The sequence below is a fragment of the Camelus bactrianus genome, chromosome 21 (genome assembly GCF_048773025.1).
Source record: "Camelus bactrianus isolate YW-2024 breed Bactrian camel chromosome 21, ASM4877302v1, whole genome shotgun sequence".
Classification (NCBI taxonomy): domain Eukaryota; kingdom Metazoa; phylum Chordata; class Mammalia; order Artiodactyla; family Camelidae; genus Camelus; species Camelus bactrianus.
In genome coordinates this window covers 29,594,673-29,618,744 of record NC_133559.1, presented here as the reverse complement: position 1 = coordinate 29,618,744, position 24,072 = coordinate 29,594,673, and the positions used below count along the sequence as shown (strand labels likewise).

At 35.2% G+C, this 24,072-nt stretch overlaps 1 protein-coding gene across 4 annotated transcripts in view; it reads left to right on the top strand.

The window, feature by feature from the left end:
• EDEM3 (ER degradation enhancing alpha-mannosidase like protein 3) overlaps positions 1-24,072 on the top strand; it is a 60,953-nt gene that overhangs the window by 16,202 nt on the left and 20,679 nt on the right. For all 4 annotated transcript variants that reach the window (XM_074349948.1, XM_074349947.1, XM_074349945.1 and 1 more), the window contains exons 3-13: positions 1,341-1,441; positions 1,953-1,992; positions 5,867-5,979; positions 7,091-7,244; positions 10,167-10,301; positions 12,624-12,729; positions 18,038-18,135; positions 19,758-19,883; positions 20,333-20,416; positions 21,697-21,780; positions 22,312-22,436. In XM_074349948.1, coding sequence (XP_074206049.1) covers positions 1,341-1,441; positions 1,953-1,992; positions 5,867-5,979; positions 7,091-7,244; positions 10,167-10,301; positions 12,624-12,729; positions 18,038-18,135; positions 19,758-19,883; positions 20,333-20,416; positions 21,697-21,780; positions 22,312-22,436 — 1,166 coding nt within the window. The remainder of the gene's footprint in view (positions 1-1,340; positions 1,442-1,952; positions 1,993-5,866; positions 5,980-7,090; positions 7,245-10,166; positions 10,302-12,623; positions 12,730-18,037; positions 18,136-19,757; positions 19,884-20,332; positions 20,417-21,696; positions 21,781-22,311; positions 22,437-24,072) is intronic.

Genomic DNA, 24,072 nt, shown 5'->3' with positions numbered 1-24,072 from the left:
AAATATTTATAAAAAATAAGATTATGAGAGTACTGTTTCCAGAGACTCAAGATGACCCTCTTAACCACGCCTGAAATCTAGAAACCGCGAAGGGAGAGACTGATAGGTTTAACTACACGTTTAAAGCTTAAAGTAAAAAGTACCGTAAACAAAGTTAAAAGCGAAACAAAAGATGGGAGAGAAATGTTTCCTATATGTAACAAACAGTGTACAGGGAGGCAGTCTCTTGGCCAATAAGACAACCAGTGGGAAATGGACAAAGGATATAAATAGACATTTGAAAAAAGAAATAGCAATGACTAATTTAAAAAGATGTTTATCCTCAATAATGAAACTTGCGATACCATTTTAAGCCAGGAGATTGGCAAAATATAGACCACTGATCATCTCCTGTGTTAAGAGTATTGTAAGAGTGTCAGTCGGTGTCTTCAGTTTGATAGTAGCTGTCAAAAATTAAATATCCACACCTCTGACCTGCTGGGTCTGGCTTTAGGGATTTAATCCGTAGAAATACAAGCGTATGTACAAGAGGTACATGCATATAGATGTTTATTAAAGCATTGTTTATACATGAAAAAATGGAGTTCAACATGTTCATCGAATAGAGAACTAAATACGTAAATTTTAGCATATCCATCCTTGCTCTGGAATACTGTGGGGAGCACGTGAGCACTCTGGGGTCAGGTTGCTAGGTTTGAATTCTGGGCCCATCATTTGCATAGCATAGGCTTCCTAACTTCTCTGAGCTTCAGTTTTCTCATCTATAAAATGGAAATGATTGACTCTGTTACAGAGGGTTGTGTGGTAATTAAATGAAGTATTGAGAACAGTGCTCAGAATGTAAATGCTCAATAATATTAGCTAATACTAAACTATCACTTGGCAGTTATTAAAAAGAGTAAAATACATCTGTAAAATTCCAGCATGAAAATCCCCACAGTGATTCAGGTAAACAAATTTTAGGGCAGTGTGTGCATATGGCATAAGCACCTGTTTGTAAATAAAAATTTTCAGTGCTGTATGTGCGTGTATTTCAGTGTGTGGATAGATACGGCAGGATAAATGCCAGTTAGCAGTTACCTCTGGAGCGTGTGATTGGGTGGAGGGGGAACAGACTGTCAGATTTTTATAGAAACATTTTCCTGTTTTTTTTAAGCATGTATTATATTTATAGCTAAAAGTTTTTTTTTTTTGACATTCAATAGATTGTAAGGATAGTAGAACTCTGGAATAACTTTTATTTATTTATTTATTTTTAAATAACTGTGGAAAGGTGGTGTTCTCTAAATGATGTGCTTTTCCTTATTTTCCTTAGTGACTCACTAAGATTCTCCTTGCAGGAACATGCTTACCCAGCTGACGAACTCATGCCTTTAACCTGCAGAGGTCGTGTTAGAGGCCAGGAGCCAAGTCGGGGTGACGTTGATGACGCCTTGGGAAAGTGAGTATTAAACACAGTGGAGCGCACCTCAGAGATGCCAAGGCTTATGACTCCTCGGAGACAGTGTTCAGTGCCGTATATGGGGATTGGTTACACTTCAAAGACTGCTTTAAGTGCTACGTTAAGTTCCTCTATTCTTTTCTGTTCTCTTTTGTACAGTGTTATTCAGTTTACCTCTTAGGTCAGTGAAAAGTTGTTTGTAAGATGGATGTAACTCTTAAAATGCATTATAAGGTGTTGATGCTTTAATATTTTTATTTGCTTTAACAAGTGCTAATGAATATTTCTATTCATTTTGAAAGGTATGTAGTTAGGTTGACCGTAAAATGTGATGTTAAAAGGCTTTTCAGGCTCTTTCCGTGCTTTGCAGGTTACGCGGCAGTGTCGATGCGTGCAAGGACTAGTTAACGGAAACTGCCAGTCAATAGGATGTAGATATGTCTGTTTATACATTTGTGGATAAAATACTCAGAATCCTAATGTTTTGTCTCTCACTATGCTTGTTCCTTAGATTTTCCCTGACACTGATTGATTCTTTGGACACTCTTGTGGTAGGTTTGATGCTTCTTGAATTATTTGGTAAATTTCATAATATATGCCCTCAACTATTATGAATATGGTCATTACACAGTAATTCTGAAGAGAAGCCTTCAGAATTTAGGATGATTTGCTCTTTGCTTCTAAATAAAGCTTTCACACTATTGAGTTGATAATGTCACGTCAGTGTCAAGTGAAATTATGTAAAATTATGGAGATACTCAAATAATTTATAGCTTTGTCAGCTTCTGTGGTGGCACCTTAATCAGGAAGTGGTTTCCCTTGGGGCAAGGAGGTTGAAGCTGTTGAAAGAGTAATTCTAGAAAATACCCTGATATTCTTATTCCAGAATGACACACCACAATGGTGCTGAATTGTTAAACTAGAATTTTTATATATTATGTTCATTAAAAATTTAACTTTTTCTCAGCAGTAATTTTTACCATCAAGTGATCACTACTGGGCACTCTTTTTCAACCTTATGGGATACGAAGTCATTTCAATTAATTCTAGCTGGGAATGGTTTGTGATGGCAGAGAAGGATGATTGAGTTCCAGATGTCATTATTTCTAAATGTAGTATCTTCTAATGTTTTCTGCTCAGATAATTTCTGGTATAAAAATAGACTTGTTTCAGGATTTTCCTTAAGGCATAATCCTCAACTTTTGAGTTAATGTCTCAAATACTGATTAATATTTTAAAAAATGAGAAATATTTGTGGTGGCAGAAATTTTTTTCAGAACCAAGCTTTTCTTCCCAATATTGTTTCCCCATTCTTTTTTCACTGATGATTTTTTTTTCTTCCCTTTTGTTTTTGAGAGTTTCTCAACTACACCAGAACCTTAGGAAGAATGCCTGTGAAGTTTTAAAAAATATTCTTCTCTCTCAAGTTATTCTGATTTAATTTTTCTGGAGTGGGACTAGGCTTTATTATTTATTCCTCTAAAGTTTCTCTTTGTTTATAAAATTCAGGCATAGAGAAGACCTTTTTCTATTGAGAAGACCATGGTTTAGACCTTCCTGGCTGTATCAGGGTTTCAAAAGTTATGACTTCATATTTCAAAGATTAAAGGCACGTGTGCACTGTATCATACTGACTATAAGAATGAGAGAGAATATTGTGTGTCTTATTTTTGATTTAGTTGTCCTAGGTGTTCTGTGATCATAGAAGAGAAAAATACACACAAATATCCCATGAGAAGCTGGGAGAAGCTAGGTGGCGTGACTTATTTGTAAGTGTAGCTGGGTGATGCACATCACGTCTGCCTGGATGTGAGGGAGTGAGGGAGGGGCGGTAGCTGTGTGTTAGGAAAGGCCATAGGTGGACTTAAGTTTATTTCTCATTCTGCCTCCTTGGCTTTATCCTTACATATAGCAGGTTCCCCATCTTCTCTCTGTAAGCTCTTACTGATTTTCATGGACGTGAACCTCAGCTATTGTGTGTGTTTTTAAAATTTTTATCGGAAATGGAGGAGAAAAGGTGGTTTCAGGCTGCAAAACTTACCTATATGTAGAAATCTGTTGGCCTTTAGTTGAGCAGCCATTGTTATAAAGGCTCTACTTTGAAGTTATACCCCTTTGGCGTTAGTTCTCAAAATATGATTGCAGCACCACGAGCGTGAGCTTCCCCAGGCAACTTGTTAGAAATGCAGACTGGAGGGCCTCACGCCAGGCATCCTGAATCAGAAAGTCTGGGAGTAAGGGCCAGCAGTCTGCTTTTTTAACAAGCTTCCAGATGATTCTAACGTATGCTAAAGTTTGAGAACCACACTGCAATGATGCAGTGCTTTTTAAACTTCAGTGGACTGCAAGTCACCGGGGAATCTTGCTCAAATAAAATGCAGATTGTAATCCAGTAGACTTGAAGGTGGGGCCCAAGAACGTGAGTTTCTAATAAGCTGCCACCTGGGGGTGCTGTGCTGCTGGTCAGCGGCCCGCACTGATAGTAACGTGTGGTATAAACCGAGTTCTGGCCCCTTGTGGCAGGTGGCAACAAGCAGTGGTCGCGTAATACTGATATGTGTGGCCTTGGCCAAATTGTTTAACTCCTCTGGGCCTGTTTTTACCTCAGAACGCCCTAGGCTAGAGATCTAAGATATCTATTAATAGATACCTGTTTAAACAGAAGAATTAAAAGAAATTAAAGTAGGTTGAAAGTTTCTTCCTACATTTAGAAGGAATTTTATCAATGTACGTATTAATATTTCTAATTTATTTTGTGACTATTTTTCAATTTGTGGTTTCTTTATTTGAAAATATTAATAGGACACATCACTTGGGACGGTATGCAGCCCTGTTTGTATTTTGGTCGAACGTAATACGTTAAGTAGAACGTCCTTTGTTGTAGTTTGATCTTTAAATTTAAATGTTCAAAATTCTAACCATCTAGTGTCTATTGATTATAGTGAAGTCAAGCACTAACACTTTAATTGAGATAAATTTAATCTCTAAATTCAGCGTTGCCATGAAATCTGTACAAAGAAAGATATTGAACAAATTAAAGATAATGGGGGAAAGGAAGAGGCCAGAATTCGTGCTTTGTTATCAGCTAGCATCTTAAGAAACTAATCGACTAATAGAGCTGTTAGGATGAATTTTCTAGCTGATTATGGACAAAGAGACCTCTCTTCCCATTTTTATTCTCCTTTGAAACAAATAGTGTTAGTACTATTCTTGGGAGCAATTCTCAGGAGATAGACCTAGGAAGAATGAGAATAGTAAAATGATACTAAGACGTGTGCGTGTGCGTGTGTGAGGAGTGAGCAGAACAGTTGTGTCTCCTGGAGGTGATAGCGGGCTCTGGGAATCTGCATTTGAACCTCAGGATTTACGTGGACTTTGAGATTGAGAAGGGAAAGTACTCAATTTAGAATCAGGTTTTGTATTACATTTTACTCAGGGCTTACACTAAATTTTACTTCTACTTGAATTTTAGTCAGACACTCGTATGCAGTGTTTTTATATGTAAATTCAAATTTTTAGTGACAGCATCAAATCAAGGGAGAAAGCACTGCAGAGTATCGTCAAACAAAAAGAGTAAATGAACAGTCAAGTAAAGGAAAACCGCTTTCAGTGGCTCTTGGATGTAAATAGCGTCTACGTGTGCAGCCTTACTTTAGACTGAAAACCCACAGCAAGCTGCGTAGTGAAGCTTCTTAGGACTCCAGGCCCTCATGGTAGCAGTGGTAATACTCGTAGTGAAGTCAGGCACTTGCCAGTAAGTCAGACCCTAAAAGTACCTGGCGTGCCTCACATGTGTCACCTCGCTTAGGAAAACAGACCTGGGAGAGTGGGTGTTTCCCTTTTCTGTAGGTGATAGCACAGGCTCAGAGCTGGAAGAAAGGAACTAGAACGCACATCGGGGCTTGCATTTGACCGCAGCGTCGGACTGCCTCCTCAGGGAGGGCCAGGGGCTCCACGGGGTGGAGGTGGCGAGTGGTGTATGGTTTAGGCTCAGCTGTCATCCCCTGAAAGATGTGCTTTCTTCTGAGACTAAGCAACTGTTAAAATGATGTTTGGTGAGTAGGGTGGTTTCTGTCGTGTTTGGACTTGGAAACCAAACCCCAGCAGCAGTCACGGCTTGTAGCTCTAGGTCAGGGGTTACGCGCACCAGGTAACAGTTCTGACCAGATTGTTTTAAAGTCCTAAGACATCTCAGTGTGTCTAAAAAAAGAAATATAAAGATTCCTTACAATATAAATAGGCAATGTTTTTTCAGTTTTAGATAGTATCACATTTCTATAATATGCTTAAGGGAAATTTTTTTTTTTTTGCACGTTATTTTTTAAGAGTCCTGAGGTATTAACTTGCTTTTAGTATCTCATTCTGAGGATATTTCTCTAGGTCTTGGTTGGAAAGAACTTCATTTTAATACTTTTCTTCCCCTAGGTATTAAATAAAACTAAAGAATTTGAAGAGGCGGTGAGAAAAGTTTTAAGAGATGTTAATTTAGATAATGATGTAGTGGTGTCAGTCTTTGAAACAAACATCAGAGTTCTTGGGTAAGTATGTAAGACACTAAAGCTCTGATTTTAATAACCGAAAAGCTAAGGGTGTATTCCACATTTCTCGATTGTAATAAAGCAAAAAACTTCTTAAACTTTAAAGATAAAAGTTGGGATATTATGAGACAGAGGCTGTGGGTTGACCCTGCATTGTATCAGGCACAGAGCAGCAGACTTTGGAAATAGTTGCAGACTTGAATCAAAGGCATTTGTTGTATGTTGTTAAAAAGGGGCGAACACTTGCCTATTAGCTGCGTCATAGGTTTCTCCCCACCAGCTAACCTGCTTTGTTAACCTTAGCCAGCACGTCTTCAAGCCAAATGAAACTGAATGTACAGGATTACCTTTCAACTAAACAGTTTGAAATTTTCTTGGAATACAGAAATTACAGAATTTATTAACTCACATTTTAACATTATTACATTTTTATATTTAACAGTTACTTTTGTATTATAACTCATTTCCTTCTGTCAGAGTGAGCCTATTAAGTTAAATTTAAGAAATAGTTCTGCAACTTTTCATGGATTTTATTAATCTGTCACATTTAATAGAGAGTGGGGAGGGTTTTTTTAATTTCTTTAATGTTACACTAAGAGATAAAGATTTCATGATGATATAGTTAAGTTAAAAACATTTTTTTTCATTAAATTTTTAAAAAAATTTTTTTAGGGGAAGGTCATTTTCTTTATTTATTTTTAGAGGAGGTACTGGGGATCAAACCCAGGACCTTGTGCATGCTAAGCACGTGCTCTGCCACTTGAGCTATACCCTACCCCAGTTAAATTTAAAATTTATTAAAATCAAATTTGCTGTATTTGTTAAGATAAGTGATTTCTACGATGTTCTTTATTTTAAGAAAATTTAAGGTATTTAAGAATGCCAAATACTTTGCAACAGATAAAACATCTGATGTTTTTTAATACTAGCTATATATAACATAAAATGGTTTGCCACAAAATAAGTAGCAAGAGTTAGGTAAAAAATTAGGTCCTTCTGCGGCCTGTCCTTATGTAGCCTAAATTGTGGCAACAGGATGCCCACATCTCTTTAGGTGGTGCCGTTTCAGTGCCTGGGTGGCGTGGTTGATGCTTCATCTCTGTGACTGCAGGGGTCTTTTGGGTGGACACTCACTGGCAATCATGCTGAAAGAAAAAGGCGAGTACATGCAGTGGTACAATGATGAACTTCTCCAAATGGCAAAGCAACTGGGCTACAAACTTCTACCAGCTTTCAATACTACCAGTGGCCTTCCTTATCCAAGAGTAAGTAGTTCTGAAAAATGTGGCAGTCTTGTATATACTTCCTTTGCTGTTATAGAAAATGAACTTTTATGATCAAGCCATTGTCCTTACCTGCTTGAGGCTGGGAAAAAAATGCTTCAAGCTGTAGAACAGATTTGTAGTGACATTTCCATTAATTTGCATTTGAATGGTATGAGACTTTGGATTAGTTAAAGCCTTTTCTGTGTCACTGCGTAATAGAACAGGCTATGCTGCAGGAGGAAAGAGATGTGCCGGCCTAGAGTCTGGACATAGTTACTTCTGCAGAGGATACGGTGGAAGCAGTAAGAGTAGGTGTTAACCACTAGGAGAGGAGAGTAGAGAGAGTGCAGGGCAGAGGGGTAAGGAGGAAGGGCCGTGAAAAGGAGCTTGTTTGGAGACTGAAGAGGAGAACCCTGTAGTGGTGCATGGTGTTATAAACTCCTAAAAAGAGAGTTTCAAAAGGAGGTGTTCTAGCAAACATGAGGAGAATGAGGGGCAAACAGAGTTTTGAAGGATGTAATGTAGTAAAGAGGAAAGAAGGGTTCAAAGTAGGTGAAGGCACAGGACCACTCCTTTTAGGATTTCTTTCATGTTGGTGGTTAAGGAGAGTTGTCAGCAGAGTCAGTTTGAGAGAGTTTTGTGGGTTTTTTTCCCCTCCAAGAAATTTTTTTTTTTTTTAATTTAAAGCAGAGGGAAAGAAGCCATTAAAGATGGAAAGAACTCTCTCCTGGTTTATTTCACTCTTTGTTAACACTGTTACTCTCCCTCTCATCCAGGCCGGATAACCGCAGCCGTTACCCAGCTCTGTTAATTTTTTTCTTTTCTTACTGCTGCTCTGCTTGTTGAAACTAATATAATTTTATTCCTAAACCATTATAAATACCTGTTTTACTCTTTTCTCTCTGGTTTATGTTTCAGAGACTTAATCAATCTTACTAAAACATGATTTTTATCAAATTACTCTACCCTCAGAGGTTTTACTGACTTTTCCTAATGTGCTGAGTGTCCTTTCACTTGCAGAATTCTTTATGGTTTGGCAGTAGACTTTCTTTCTGACCTTCTTTCACACGCTATGCCCCGATGAAATGAATGTTACATTTCAGCCAAAATAATCTGTCTATTCTTGTCACCCAAAACACCTAGGGGTTTTTGTTTTTCCATTTCCATGCCTTTAGACCTGTGGGAATAATTTCTCTACCAATATAAATAGGGCTCATTTCCTCCATCAAGAAATCTCTGACTAGAGATCCAGTGTGATACAGAGTCCTTTTCAAACCCAAAGTCACAGCCCATTCATTTACTCATCCATTTAGTGGATCAACACCTTTTTTTTTTTTTTAAAGAAACAGACTAATATTAAATTTGTTATTTAAATTTCTAGTTTGTGATATTTTTAAATAGCTCTTTTGTGAGTATCCTTATCCTTTTACTGATTTCTTCCTTAGGATAAGTTACTAGAAGAGGAAACAGTAAGCCACAAAAGAGGGAAAGCTTTTTCAGTCCTTGGGCGCTGCTTGCCCAAAGAAAGGTTCTGTGTTTAGACTTCCTCAGTGTTGTGTGGAAGCGTGTGTGTCGTACTGCTCCCCACACTGTAATTATCACTCTTTCGCCAATTTAATGAGGAAAAAAAGTGAAATCATATTCTAATTTGAAAACATCCTTGCTGATTAGTGTGGTTTAAACTTGTTTGTTAATCCTTTTGTTTTCTTCACATATTAAAATTGAAAGCATAGTTACTTTAAACAATCTAGATTTTTATTTAATTGAATTGTTTTTGGTAAATATTTTTAGTTTTTGTTAAAAATGGAGGTGCTGAATTTTGAGGAATCTAGCATTTCTTCACTTCTGCCATAACATGAGAAGCAGGCAAGAAATTGAAACAGAAGCTGCTAAAAGCATTACAGTAAAACAAAGAAAACTGTATTATTTTCTTATCCTCAGAAGTGTCAAGAAAATTTTAAAGGCTATTTTTTAGAAGGGGCCTACAGGTAGAAAATAACTGTCTTCGTATTCTTCCTTATACGTACTTACTAAATACTTCTTTTGCTCATGAAAATTTGTATGATCAGCCTCTCTTAGAGATGCATACATAATTGATACTATTTGCATTAATGGTTTTAACTCAGAAGTACTTACTAAACAGAAATGCTATTGTGATAGTGGTCATTTTTTAAACTCACATGGAAACCCTAGAGCTGAGTTTCCGGTCAGCTTGGTTCTGCCTGATACCAGGTTTATACTGTAGTATGATTTGGCTGTCTGAACACATTTTTCTTTGTCTTATTTGTTAGCCTGTCAGCAAGACAATATGTTCTATATTTCAAAATTTTTTAAACCTGTAAATAAACTTTTAATTGTTTCTCAGCCTTTTGGCTAAGATCAAGGGTAAATAAAATTTCAGTCTCCTTTTAAATACATACTGTAACTTAGTCAGGTTTTTCTCTATGAAAGACTGTTTAATGCAGTACTGCTTTTACACAAAGGCTCAAACCTGGTTTCTTTTAGGACTGGTCTAGTTTTCTGTTCTTGTACCAACTAGTTCAAACTGTCCAGAGAAAAGATTGTTACAGAAGGTATTTTCTCTGTGTAATTGTTATAATGGTATTGAATTTTGATACCATTGAGGAAGGAGCTAAAAGAAAGCTTATTTATCCGATGAGTGTTATGTGCTTGGAGTCTACTTCCCTAGGTGTTAACTGGAAAGTCACAGAGACCATCGGGTAAAATTTCAATGTTTATTTTATGACTTATTTTCATGATTTGATTGAAAGTCTTGATTGAAAAATGGTTTCTTACCCAGAAGTCACTATCTTTTGATAATTGTTAGCAAATTTTGTTTAGATTTTATTTAGATTAATTATTGGTTTTAATTATTAATTATTGGTTTTAATTATTAACTAATTAAATTTTTATTTTATTTAGATTAATTTAAAGTTTGGTATCAGAAAACCAGAAGCTCGGACGGGAACCGAGACAGACACCTGCACAGCTTGTGCGGGCACCTTGATCCTTGAGTTTGCTGCTTTAAGCCGATTCACAGGAGCAACAATATTTGAGGTTGGCTTTCCATGGTCTTTGATCTGCTGGGTACTGGGCATAACTAACCTTAACATCTTTTTTTCACTGGTCAACTATTAAGATTATCAACTGGAGGTATTCTGTTACCTTAGTGAACTTTGTCTAAATTTCAGCACACAGTTTTTAATTGTCAAAAACAGAAGTTATATTAAGCACAACTTTGTGTTTTGTTCATGAACTATAAAGTAAATTTTTAGGTTTATTCTTAGAATTTTTTTAGCCATATTGCATATGAAATTTGGTATCACAAGTATCTTATATGAAACACTCTATTTCTGTATTTTGTTAGACTTCTAGATGGTCTGTTGCATTTTTGATTAACTTCACTAATCTTCTAAAAAATAGTGAAATTTTTGCACTTAAGTTTTGATTGAGAGTCTTAACTGGAAGTTTGTTTACTGCAAGGGAAATATTATTCATTATCCAAGGACTGAATATCCCCTGAATAGTTTGTTGTAGACCCGCTATATCTCTCACTTTTTATCTTAGCTAATTATTTAACTGTGTCATTGGAGTGCAGTAGTAGTAGCCTCTTTTTCAAACATGACTTAGAAGACTTTTTAAAAATTCAGCAAATGGTGCACATAGAACAAGCAGAAATAGGGACTGTATACTAGCATTAGAGACATTTGATCTGAGTGTAAATAAAACAAGTTAAATGGTCTTTGTGTGAATGTGTGTTCAAAGTGTCTTAAGGACAGATTTATCTTGTTTGGTTTTTTATTTTATACCTTGCTGACTAGTATTTTCCCTTCATTTAAAAAAAAAGGTAGTCTTTTTTTTTTTTTTTTTTTTGCATGCTTTCTAATTTAATTTGACCTACAAACCCTGAGATACCGACGCATTTACAGGTGAGGAAAGTGAGGCTCAGAAATGCGCAGCTAGTGGGTGAATGAGTGGAACTGGATTTAGAATCCATGCCTTTCTCAATTCAAAGCCCAGAGTCTTTCCACGGGGCTATTTTATATTTTAAACCATGATTTTTTGTTTAACTTGTTGAATGTACAGTGATTTATTGTGAGAGCAGCAACCTAATGCAGTTGAAAGAGAATCAAACTAATATAGGACTGGTAAACTACAGTCTGCAGGCCAAGTCTAGCCACTGCCTGTTTTTGTAAATAAAGTTTTACTGGAACACAGCCATGCTTATATTCGGCTCCATTTGTGTACAGGGACAGAGTTGAGTAATTGTGACAATGACTGTGATCCATACTGCCTAAAATATTTACTGTCTGGCCTTTGTTAGAAAAACTTTGTTGACTTTAGGTCTAATATGTAAAAAGATCTGAATTTTCATATTAGTTGCTCTTTAATTTTAAACTTTGATTAAACCTTTGATTTCACTGGGTCTGTTTTTTCAGCTGTAAGATCAGAGTAGGAAAATGTAATTTTTATGAAACTTTTCAGCTCTGAAATTATACCATTAAATAAAATTGTAATCGGCTTTGTTTTTAAAAATTCAGCATAAATAGATTAAATAAAAAATTAAAACTATTTTACACCCTAGTCTTAAATCTGCAAAGTGACAAATTGGTTTAATGATTTCTCTTTTTTTTTATAGAAGTACTTCTGCATTGTTGAGTAGATGCATACTCTGAAATTAATTTTAACTTAGAAACTCTTTTGTACATGTTCTTTGCTTTTATTTTGTCACATCTTTTCATCCAAAGCCAAGAATTTGATCAGAAATAATTTTAATTTGGTGTCCAATGGATAAAACTAAATGAAAAAAAGAGAAAAATGTTGCAAGGTTGTAATTTTGGTATTGTCTAATGAACACTAGTTGATTTACTTACTCTTCACTGACTAAGTTGCATGCTATTTAAAAAGTGAGATCTGAAATGCCTATTCTGTTTCAAAGATGGCATACCACTTTTGAAATTCTCTTCCAGTTTTGTCAATTAAGAGTATCTAGGGAGATTTTCACTTTGCATTTAAAAGATAGAAATTATTTCAAAAAGTGAATTTAATTATGCCAGTAGTTTATAATTTAATAATACGTGTGTGCATGTGGACCTGTACTACAAGATTGTGACAGATGAACAAGGATGATCTCAGAGTGAGGTCATTACCGCTAACTAGCATTTTTAGAGTCTTTCTTTTTAACTACACTCAATTAGCTGAAAAAGCCAATATTTGACTTTTAAGGAAATTTAATGTATACTATAAATGATTATCTATAGAATTTTCCTTAATTCTTAAATATATACTGTGGGCCTTTGATTTTTTGTTTTCTTTGTTTCCTGTTTGCCAAAGATATGCAGTTCTTCAAGTATGCTTTTCTTTTTTTTTTAACTCCAGGAATATGCAAGAAAAGCTCTTGATTTTCTCTGGGAAAAAAGGCAGCGAAGTAGTAATTTAGTGGGTGTGACTATAAACATTCATACTGGCGACTGGGTGCGGAAAGGTATGTACGTTGGGCTTTTCAAATTAAGCCTTCACATCCTCAAAATGGTTGGGAAATAAAGGACTTTAATTTGTTAAAATAATCTCTAGGACAGTAAAAAACATACTTTTTCACCAGATTATTGCTAGAATTTTAACCATTGTAGCCACATGTTCTTCTTTGGTGCCAAATAATAGCACGCTTATTCCAGATGACTTCGTGTTCTATTTCATACCTTATAGCATTATCAGTAGAAGGTGTGCGTGAAACAGTACAACCAATTCCTTTGACAATCAGAGGATCAGAATACCTCTGCCATCTCACATCAAGGTGTAGTTAAGTGCAAATCAGTATTTAATGATATTCTCACCAATCCTTATGTTTTTTTCCTACCTCTAGAAATAGTGTATAGGATGGTAGCTAAGAGCATAGATTCTGGAACCATATTGTTGGAATTCAAGCTGTCTGATCTTGGGCAAATGATTCAACCTCGTGTGCCTCCGTATCTTTATCTGTGAAAAGGGGATAATAGTTCTTACTTAATAGAGTTATCATGATTAAATGAGTTAATCGATGTCAAGCACTTAGAGCAGTGCCTGGCATATGGCATACTTCCTGTGAAATAAATGCTCGCTAATGTCATGTTTGTCCTTTCATTGATACTTTCACTTCCAGGAGTCTAGGCTTGAGGAAACTATAAAAGATAGAAGATCATTTGTTCCCAAAGATGTTTATCATATAATTATTTGTAACAGTATGGAAACAGTCTAAGTCATCATTAATAAAAGAATAGAATCAGTGTTTGAAAGTTATTTTACATCAGTGTTATTAAATTGAATTGGATCTTGGGGCAAAGCATATAACAATGTGATATGAACAGACAGAATGAAGGATTATATAAAAAATATGATTTTCTTTATAACACTCTCCTGTAAAAAACAAGCATAGAAAATGGAAATATACTAGAATATTCCTAATGAGATTATCTTTATACATTTCTCTGTTTTCCTAAAGGCTTATATTATATATAAAATAAAAAATAACTGCCTATATTTAAATAAATGAAAATGATACAAATATTAATTTGAACATTTTAAAATAAAATTATTGCCTCTATTCACTATTGTCTCAAATTTTTCAAAGTTTTATCTAAATGATTTCTTCCTGAATTCCTTCTGAATCCTGGCTTCAGAATTCTACGATTTCTTTTCTTAATTCTTTTTTTAACCTGCTTTGGAACTCAGATGCAAATTAATTAATCATAATTAATTTTGAATCAATTATAATCCTTTGTTTATGACACTCTCATCATTGGCTCACGCATGGTCCATTTTAATCTAGTCATTTTTAATGATATAATAAGCACACACAATGCGCCAGCCATTGTAAAAGCCGCTAACCTGACAACGTAACTACTGCATCTGGTCCTTGACTCTCCCGATCTCTGCAGTCCCACACCTCTGCCCCCTCTAACTGAAATGACCTCACTCTTTTCTTGTGTTGATCGTTCCCTTGCTTTCCTTTCAATGAAGTTTTGTTGCATCCATATGTATTCCTTAAAAGTATGTTTTTTGTTTTGTTTTAAACTTAAAAAAGGGTATCATGTCATATGAGACTTTTTGCTTAAAATTATATTGCTAAAATTCTTGCACATTGTTGCATGAAGATGTAGTGCATTCTTTTTCGATTGCTGCATAGTATTTTGCTGGATAAATAAACCATGATTTATGAGCATTTAGGTTGTTTCTAGGATTTTAGTCTCATGAACCATAGTGCTGTGAATATTTTTGTTTTTCTTCTGTTGTATAAAGGTTTCTCTTGGCTGTGTATCTAGGAGTGGAATTTTTAGATGGTAGGGTGGATTAAATCTGAACTGCAAGAGATTGGTCAAATTGTTTTCTCACGTCGTTTCACCACTTTATATATTCACCAGCAACATAGAACAGATCCTGTGGATCAGCATCCTCTTCAACATTTTGTGTTGTCAGACTCAAGATTTCGCCAATCAGATGGCTTTACAGATGATTTCCCATAGTGGTTTGATTTGTATTTCTTTGATCATTAATGATGTTGAACAGTTATTCATATTTATTGCTATATGTTTTCCTTTTTTAATATATGGATAGTCTTATATTTTGTCTATTTTCTATTGGATTACTTGTGCTTTTTTAAAAAAATTATATGATACTTATGATCTATGTGATACCTATCCTTTGAATTTTATTGAGGTTTTCTTTTTGGCCTAGAACATGGTTCACTTTTGTATACATTTCATGTGTGCTTAAGAAAAACATGTTCATTTTCTAATGGTTGGATATAGAATTCTATACATGCCGGTTTGCTCAGTTAATAGGTCATTGCTGATTTTCTGTTCGCTTGATGTATCAGGAATTAAGGAAGACAGATGAAATTTCTGACAGTGGTGGACCTATAGTTCTGTTTTTGCTTCATGTATTTTGTTGGGTACATTGATTTAAAATTCTCTTCTTAGTTGAACCTTTCATCATTATGTAGCGATCTCTAATAATACTGTGTTAATCTGTCTGTTTAATCTGATAGTAGTATGGCTACATCAGCTTTATTTTGCTTCATATTTGCTTGATAAGCCTTTTTCTACCTTTTTACTTTCAATCTTTCTAGGTGCTCATGTTACAAGTGTAACACTTGTAAAAATTTATAGATTTGAAAAATCCATTTTGTTAGTCTTTATCTTTTAATTGGTGAATTTAGTCCATTTACATTTATTGATATTTTTAATATATTTAGACTTTTTTGGACTTATTTATACTATCTTAATTATTATTTCAGTGTGTCTCACCTTTTCTGTGTTTCCTTTTAAACCTTTTGTTTTTGATTGAAACCTGTATTTACCTCCTAGTAAGATGTGAACTTTCATTTGCTCTCCCAGCCTTTTATTTCCCTCTGCCTCAACCCTCATCCCCTGTTATGTTGATACCATATTGATATTAATTCTTTTTGATTATGAATATGTTTTCTTTTTTCTTTTGGGTCTTAGCACCACCCCTCTTCCTCTTTCGTTAAAGACAACAAACTTTATCAAGGTATTTAGTCACCTGTATTTTGTATATTTCTTGCAACATCTCTTAGATTTGCCTCTTTTCTTATATAGGTATTTAATCCCAAACTGTTTTCAGTAGCTTTTAATAGCTTCTGAGGCCTTATATGCCTAATGATAATTTTATCGTGCTCTCATATTTCAATGACAGTTTGGCTGTATATAATTTTCTGTTCCAAGTTATTTTCTTTCAAGTCTTTGACAATACAACTCTGTTTTCTCCTTACATCCTGTTAAAAAATCTGTTATTCTGATTCTTATGCCCTTGTTTGTGATCTACTCTTTCTCTGGAATATTAAGACTATCAGAGACAAAGAGAAATTTCTTTTTTATTTTATTTTATTTTATTGAGTTATAGTCAGTTTACAATGTTGTGTCAATTTCCAGTGTAGAGCACAGTTTTTCAGTTAGACATGAACATATATTCATTGTCACATATTTTTCACCATGAGCTATATATGTAAGATCTTGAATATATTTCCCTGTGCTGTACAGTATAATCTTGTTTATCTATTCTGTATATACCTGTCAGTATCTACAAATTTCAAACTCCCAGTCTGTCCCTTTCCACCCCCCTCCCCTCTGGCAACCATAAGTTTGTATTCTATGTCTGTAAGTCTGTTTCTATTTTGTATTTATATTAATTTCTCTTTCTCTTTTCTTTCCTTTTTATTTTTATTTTTTGTTTGTTTGTTTTTAGATTCCACATATGAGCGATCTCATATGGTATTTTTCTCTTTCTGGCTTAACTTCACTTAGAATGACATTCTCCAGCGACATCCATGTTGCTGCAAATGACATTATGTGAGAAATTTCTGAAAATATGACGATAATCTTAGAATTTTCTTTCTCTCTCCTTTTGGTATTCTCTAGGCCCTTTCAATTTAAAATCTTCATTTTTAATTGCTGAAAGTTGATCTTTTTTAAAGATATTTATCCCTTTCATTTTTATATATCTCTTTTTGCAGTTCCTGTTATTACATGCAGTCTTCTAGTTTGCTGATTTGCTCCTCAGCTCTATCCTAGATGCTGTGTATCTTATCTGTTATGTAATTTTGTTACATTTTTATTCCATAATTTCTTCTCAATTAAAAATTTCCTTGCTTCTCATGTTGTTTTGCTAATATCTTCCCCATCTCTTCAGTGTGTTTATTAGACTGCTTTTAAGTCTTTGTTTGCCTCTTCTAACATTTTCTTCCTCTGATAAATTCTTACTCAAGTACTTTCTTCTTCTTTTTAAAAAGTCGTGCATCTTAAATGTTTTTGTCCTATAACTCATGTTCACTTGTCACCTACTTTGTGGAGAGGTCAGATTCCAATCCCTATCAGCCCCAGTTATCTTGGGGGTGCATGGTTAGAAGTTTTTAGAAATACCAATGCCTGGACTTTTAGACATTCTGATCTGATTGGCCTGGGGTGTGCCCTGCATATAGGGATTTCTAAGATTGTAATTGTAATTATAATTTAGATTATAATTCACCAGCCTTAAGAGTTTGGAAAGGAGGAGTGGGGAAGAGAATGTCTAAAGTTAATTTCGACCTCTTTTTGAGTTTAGTTCCTTACACAGGTCTAACGTGCTGCCCCGATGTTACTCCGGAGGCTACCTGGAGCATAGATCTGAGCGTTAGCCGCTGTGGGAGGAGACAAGCAAGAGCGAAGCTCCTGCGGTTTTTTTAGTTTTTCTGTATGATCCTTTCGTAACTATGCCTGGCTGCCTTCTGCTCCAGAACAAAGCTCTCCCTCCTCTGCCCCCTCATCAATGTCCTCCACCAAATTCTTATAGTTCCCTTGTTGTTTTATTTTTTTGGTCCTCTGATCATCTTGGAGGAAGAAGCCAGCAATTGTGGTAGCTTCAGCAGTTGGATGTGTTGTTTCCACATTTATTATAACTTTACAGATTGATGTCTAGCTGACTGAGGATCTAGTAAATGATACCTGCTAATGCTTCCACTTTGAAGTTCCTTACTAAGAAAATGAGCTTTCATGGTATCTCCCGCTTTTACGTAAATAAGATTTCTATAGCCAATTTTGCAGAGCAAGACTATTTTTTAACATACAAGCTACTGTCAGCAAAGGAACTATAATTCATATAGTAATGGTTAATCTTTCTGTAAATGTGTAATGTTTACTTTCAGCAGTTTCATGTTTAGATTAATTTTTCATTCTTAGTGTACTAGTATCCTTACTTGTACTCTATAAAGAATTTTTAAGACTTGTTTAATAAAGAATCACATTTATGTGTATTTTCCATAGACAGCGGAGTGGGAGCAGGGATTGATTCATATTATGAATATCTATTGAAAGCCTACGTCTTGCTTGGAGATGACAGCTTTCTGGAAAGATTTAATACAGTAAGTTGGTCCAATTTTATATTAATTTTAGAGCTAATTTAATTTGTCAGATTTTGGTAGAAACTCAATTATCTGAGTGATATTCTGAATAATAATTTATTTTTAAATGTATAGTAGTTTTTTTTGTCAGTATTCCCTGATGGATAGGGACAGGATAAAAAGCTACATACATTCAAAAAATTAGTATACAAAGTAGTTTTATTTTCATCTGTTATCAGAAGTTTTCAGAAGTTTCCAGTAAGTAATAAAATATGTAGAATTGAATTTTACCTAATCTTTTATACAAGGAAGAGAATTAAAATTGGAAAAAGTTACTAGTTAGCTTTCTCTTTTGGATTCCATTTCTTTTGGGAATAATTTGGCAGTCGGCCTGTCCTCGGTTACACCGAGTAGACAGGGTTTTGAGGACTTGGAGAAACCAGTGAGTATTCGTTTCAAAAGTAGTAAGTCTGAAGTCTGGATCAGACTCCCAGGCATATTTTTAGGGAAGAAGTGGAAGATTATTGAACCCGATTGGATTGCCTTTGTCTGTAATTAAAGCAAACTGAAATTAGTTACAGTAAACCCATCAGCTGTGTCACTGTATTCTTTTTGAAATAATTTACCATTTCTTTGCCCACCCATGAGTTCACATTACTGAGAGACAGTGTGATAGGGTGGTTAAAAGTATAAGAGCTGTCCTGCTTGGATTTAAATCCTGGCTGTGCCACTGGTTTTGTGGACTTTGAGCAAGTAACTTAGGCTGTTTTCCTGTTTCTTATCCACAAAGTGGAAACACTAACCCTGTTTTGGGGGAGGACTAAGTGAGCTTATGCACATGAAGTGATTAGAACAGTGCTTTAAGATCAAGCAGGTGCTCAGTAGTAGGTATTAAACAATAGATGAATGAGGGGAAAAAACTAGTTTAAAAAGTCCTAATAAGTCATCAGTTGAATACTTTTAAAAACACTTACGTATGTCATTTATTAGATTCTAACAAGATTTTCTTGAGGTGAATGAGGAGAGAGTTTTTGTTGTTGGTTTGTTATCCTTCATTGACTCTAACAGCTCAGCCTGTTGTCAAGGCTGAGAAATACCTAGAAGAGAAGGGGAGAGGAGGTTTTAAGACCATAGAAGGTGGAGGTAGGGGCCAGAGGAATGGTGACAGTGATTAGGTGTGTTAGGTCAGGTGGTGGTGAGCACCACTCAGTCAGCTGGGAAGGGATCAAACTTCCTAGACAACGGAGGAGAAGGGAACGAATTCTGTGGTATAGAAACTTGTAGCTGTTACTTCAAGAGGACGCTAAGCGCATCCTTGGGCCCCAAGGGCATAGTAACCATGGGCAGGTCCCACAGGATAGCCAGGTTCAGATCTGCACCGTTCAGAAGGTCCCATTTTATCTATGTACTCTTTTGTATTCTGCATCGGAGTTTAAGAACACAGAGGAGTATATATAAAATACTCAGAAAGATTTCCATCTGAAGTAATGTAACTGTTTATGTAGGTAATGAACAATTAGTAAATTTATTCCTGTGTAAATGCAGGGTTAATTTCTTCACAGTGCTATTTAATGATATGCTGTGTTTAGAATAGTTCATCTTCTTTCATCCCCTTCATGAACACCTCCTGTGGTCCCCTTCAGCACTACGACGCCATAATGAGGTACATCAGCCAGCCGCCGCTGCTCCTCGACGTGCACATCCACAAGCCGATGCTCAATGCCCGGACTTGGATGGATGCTCTGCTGGCCTTTTTCCCAGGTTTGCAGGTAAAAAAACAACCACAAAAAAATCCCTTATTCTCTTAATATTAAAGTGAAATGATTATAATTAAATGCATTTGTGATCTCTATAATTGAATTACCGGAGTTACATTTCAAAATTATAGTAATCTACATTTTTCTGTTTATATATATATATTTTTTAGTGTTCTCAGCATTTGTTTTTTTTTTAATTTTTTTTATTGATTTATAGTCATTTTACAATGTTGTATCAAATTCCAGTGTAGAGCACAATTTTTCAATTAACATGAACATACATATATTCATTGTCACATTCTTTTCTCTGTGAGCTACCATAAGATCTTGTGTATATTTCCCTGTGCTATACAGTATAATCTTGTTTATTTATTCTACAATTTTGAAATTCTGTTTATATATTGATGATAAAGTCACCTCACATTTTACTAGGTAATTTTGTTGTTATCATTGGTTTCTAGGTCTTAAAGGGGGATATTAGACCTGCTATTGAAACTCATGAAATGTTATATCAGGTGATTAAAAAACACAATTTTCTACCAGAGGTAAGCAGATAATCTTTGGAATTCTAATTTACATATACGGTAGATTGCTAATTTAAAGGTTAGGAAATGCCATCTTCATGGTTGGCTTGTTCTGTGTCATTTTTCCTGGTTGAATAGTTTTATTTAATTAATGGAGTTCTGGTTTACACAGTATCACATATGTTTCCCTTTCCCTCATGTATTAAGAGAAGTCTGTGATAATGCTGAGAGTTTATTAATTTTAGATTTAAAAAAATTCCAAATTTGTATTTCTCAGCCTTTTCTAACCTGTGCTGTTACATACTGTCTCAGTCTAACTTTTACACACACCCCTAGCTAGGGAGACTGTTTTACTTCTTGCTTCCTGAAGTTTAGTTTATGAGAACAATACACATTGAGTGTTCTCTTGCTGATCACACATGCTGCCTGGAAATTTGGAAAAAAATGTTAGCTCTTCCTCATGCCTGGTTTCTAGACATTATGTTAGTAATAAAATACTTTTGCTAGTTTGATGTGATAAGATTTTAATAGCATATTTTTGGCTTCCAGAAATGTACCATTAAAATTTTCAAATATATGTATGGCCTTGTTCTGTCCTTGCTTATTGAGTACCGTCTGTGAGATACCTGAATACCTCACCAATTTAGAAGCTTCCTAAAGTGTTTGTTTCAGAAAGTATAGTTTTGTTAGCCTTCAGATGAGTAGGACTATACAGTAGGACTAACCTCATATTCACTCAGTATAAACTGAGGTTTCAACTAAATACAAAAGAAGTTTTATTTGATTCCCATAAAGTTTTTTTTTTTAATTTTTTTAACCAGTTGAACCTGTTACTGAATACATTTGAGACTAAGTTTTATTTTTAAGTCATACCGTTTCTCACTCCACAGAGGATTTGAGACTCTTATAAAAGAGAGCATGTGCTAAAATAGAAATATGAGAATGAGGGACTTAATAATTAAGAGGAAAAAATGAAGATAAGGAAAAAGAAGAAAACAATTATGTGGACCACCAGGACCCATGTAGTGACGTTACTGAAGCCACAGTTTTTCCTAAGCTTCCTGATAGCCAAAGTGATCATTTTTTAAAAATTCCATTTAATTGCTAAAAATATTAGCCTTCACAAAAATGAATTGTGACTTTAAGCAATGAAATTTTTCATCGTATAGGTGAAAATTATCACTGTATTTCCTATTTGTACTTGTTTATGATCTAATTTATGTACTGCTGGATATTCTAGAACTGCTTGTTTATTTTTTTAAATCACATTTTTATGCCTATTTGTGTGTTGTTCTGTCTAGGCATTTACCACAGATTTCAGGGTGCACTGGGCCCAACATCCTTTAAGGCCAGAATTCGCAGAAAGTACCTACTTCTTGTATAAAGTAAGCAAATTTACCTGTCTTTACTGTTAAGTCCCCTTCTGTGTTGGATATCTGACTATCTTATAGTCATTGGGTTTTCAGAGTTTTTGTTTAATGTTATAATGATTGGCTATATATCATGTTCTTATTCATCTAGTTCATAGGGTTACGGAAAGATGCAAGAATTGACATCTTAAGTTTTACGCATTTTTCAAAATATTTATTAAACATTTCTTTAAAGAGAAATTTTATATCCTGGAGCTGCTTTCTGAAGTGTGTCTCTTGCCTCCTTGAAATCAGGCAGCCTTTCTGGGCATTAGAAATTACTTCTAAAGCCTAAGATACACAGTTTGACAGCTTTCCAGTTGTGTGTTTTAAGAAATTTATAAAGCCAATCCATGGCTTATTTTCAGAACTTGGTTTTATGTACCAAGTGTTCAGTGCCTAATACATTGCCTGGCACCTAGTAGGTACTCAATAAATATTTGATGAATGGTTATATGGTAATATATAAGCTATATGTATGTATACATATATTCTCCTTTTTAATAGGCTACAGGAGATCCTTACTACCTTGAAGTAGGGAAAACACTTATTGAAAATTTAAATAAATATGCTAGAGTGCCTTGCGGATTTGCTGCCATGAAGGATGTTCGCACTGGAAGTCATGAGGACAGGTAAAACGATTCTCACCTCCGCTCTCCTCACGGTAACTCTGTAATGGCACAGAACGATTGCTAGAGTTCACAGAAGCTCAGTGCCTTTACAAAGGGCATTTCAAGATGCAAACCTTAGTTCACTGTGCTTTTTTTTTAAAACTCTGTTCAATAGGCTGATTTTAAATTTTTTGAAAGTTTATATATTTTTACCATAGTGCCTGGCATATAGTAGGTGCTCACGTGATTTTTTAAAAGATGAATAAATGATTGTTAAACGTCAGTACTTTGGTCTTTGGAGTGTTAGACATGTTGGGGTTTTCGTCTTTGTTAGTAGTGTTTTATAGTGTGTGAAATGTTAGAAATTGCCAAGATGATGATAAATAATCTGAATTAGCATTTCTGTTCAGCCAAGAATTCCTCCAAAGCGGTGTTATGGTTAACGTGTATATTGATTTGTTGCTGATTTGGAGGGCTGGGGAAGACCTTTGGCAGTTTCTGTTTCATTGTTACTGGATAGATGTAAATGACGTGAAGTGTTCAAGGTATAAAAAGCACTTTGGTTACTATGATATTTACTAACATTCCCGTTATTCCGAGATCACTTACTTGGTTATTTTAACTGTCCAGAACGTAGCAGCACATCTCTAAACGAACACTAAAGTTTATTTGTTCATTTGGTTAGTAAATGTTCATTCCACAGATATTTACTGAAGTGTCTTATGGACCAGAGTTATAGTAGTTTTTGAAGATGAAAGATAAGAAGCCATGTCTTTTCTGTCATTGAATCACTGGGGCAGGCAGATAAACAGGCTTTAAAACATTGTTTTAAGTGCTATGAAACATATTAAAGGGATGTGAAATGTGGATTGGGATGTGACAGTCACTGAAAGATTTCTGGAGCATCCTGTATCCTGAAGGATGAGCAAAAATTAGAAAAAAATAAAGTAGTAAAAGGGAATTCGGGCAGAGGAGCTACGGGCAGGTGAAACCCACATTCATTGTCTACTCACAGAGTTGGCCCCCAGTCCTTCACTCGGAGTATTTAGATAAGTTAATCAGGCTTGGAACGTCCTTCCCTGACCACAGCTGGTAAGAGATGGGTCGGTTTCTGGAAGCAGGAATGCAGACAACAACGAGAAATGAAAGCAGATAGCTTGTGTATTTATCTGTAACATTTATTGGCTGCTTCCTACATCCAGGCACTCTTAATTAAGCACTTTCTATGTTTAACTCATTTGATCCTTACAACCACCCTATGCAGTATAATTTCTATTACAGTCTTCATTTTATAGATGAAGAAACCAAGGCACAGAGAGATGAGGGAATGCCTAAGGTCACACAGCTAGTAAGGTTAAGTCAGAATTCTAATCAAGGCAGACTGGCTTTTGACTGTATGCTATACTGGCTACTCATTCAAGGGACAGCAATTAATCACCTACTGTATGCCAGATGCTGCACTCTTGGGCATGAGGATGAAAAGATAAATTAGAATCAGTCACTGCCTTCCTGTGACTTGTAGTCAGTGAAGAAGATAGATATGAAAAGAAATCATCACAACTGTCTGATACGAGCTGTGGTAGAAAAGAAAATAGCAGGTTGAGGAATTGCAGAGGAAGACGTGGCTTACTTACTATTTAGAGAGTTCCATTTTTCA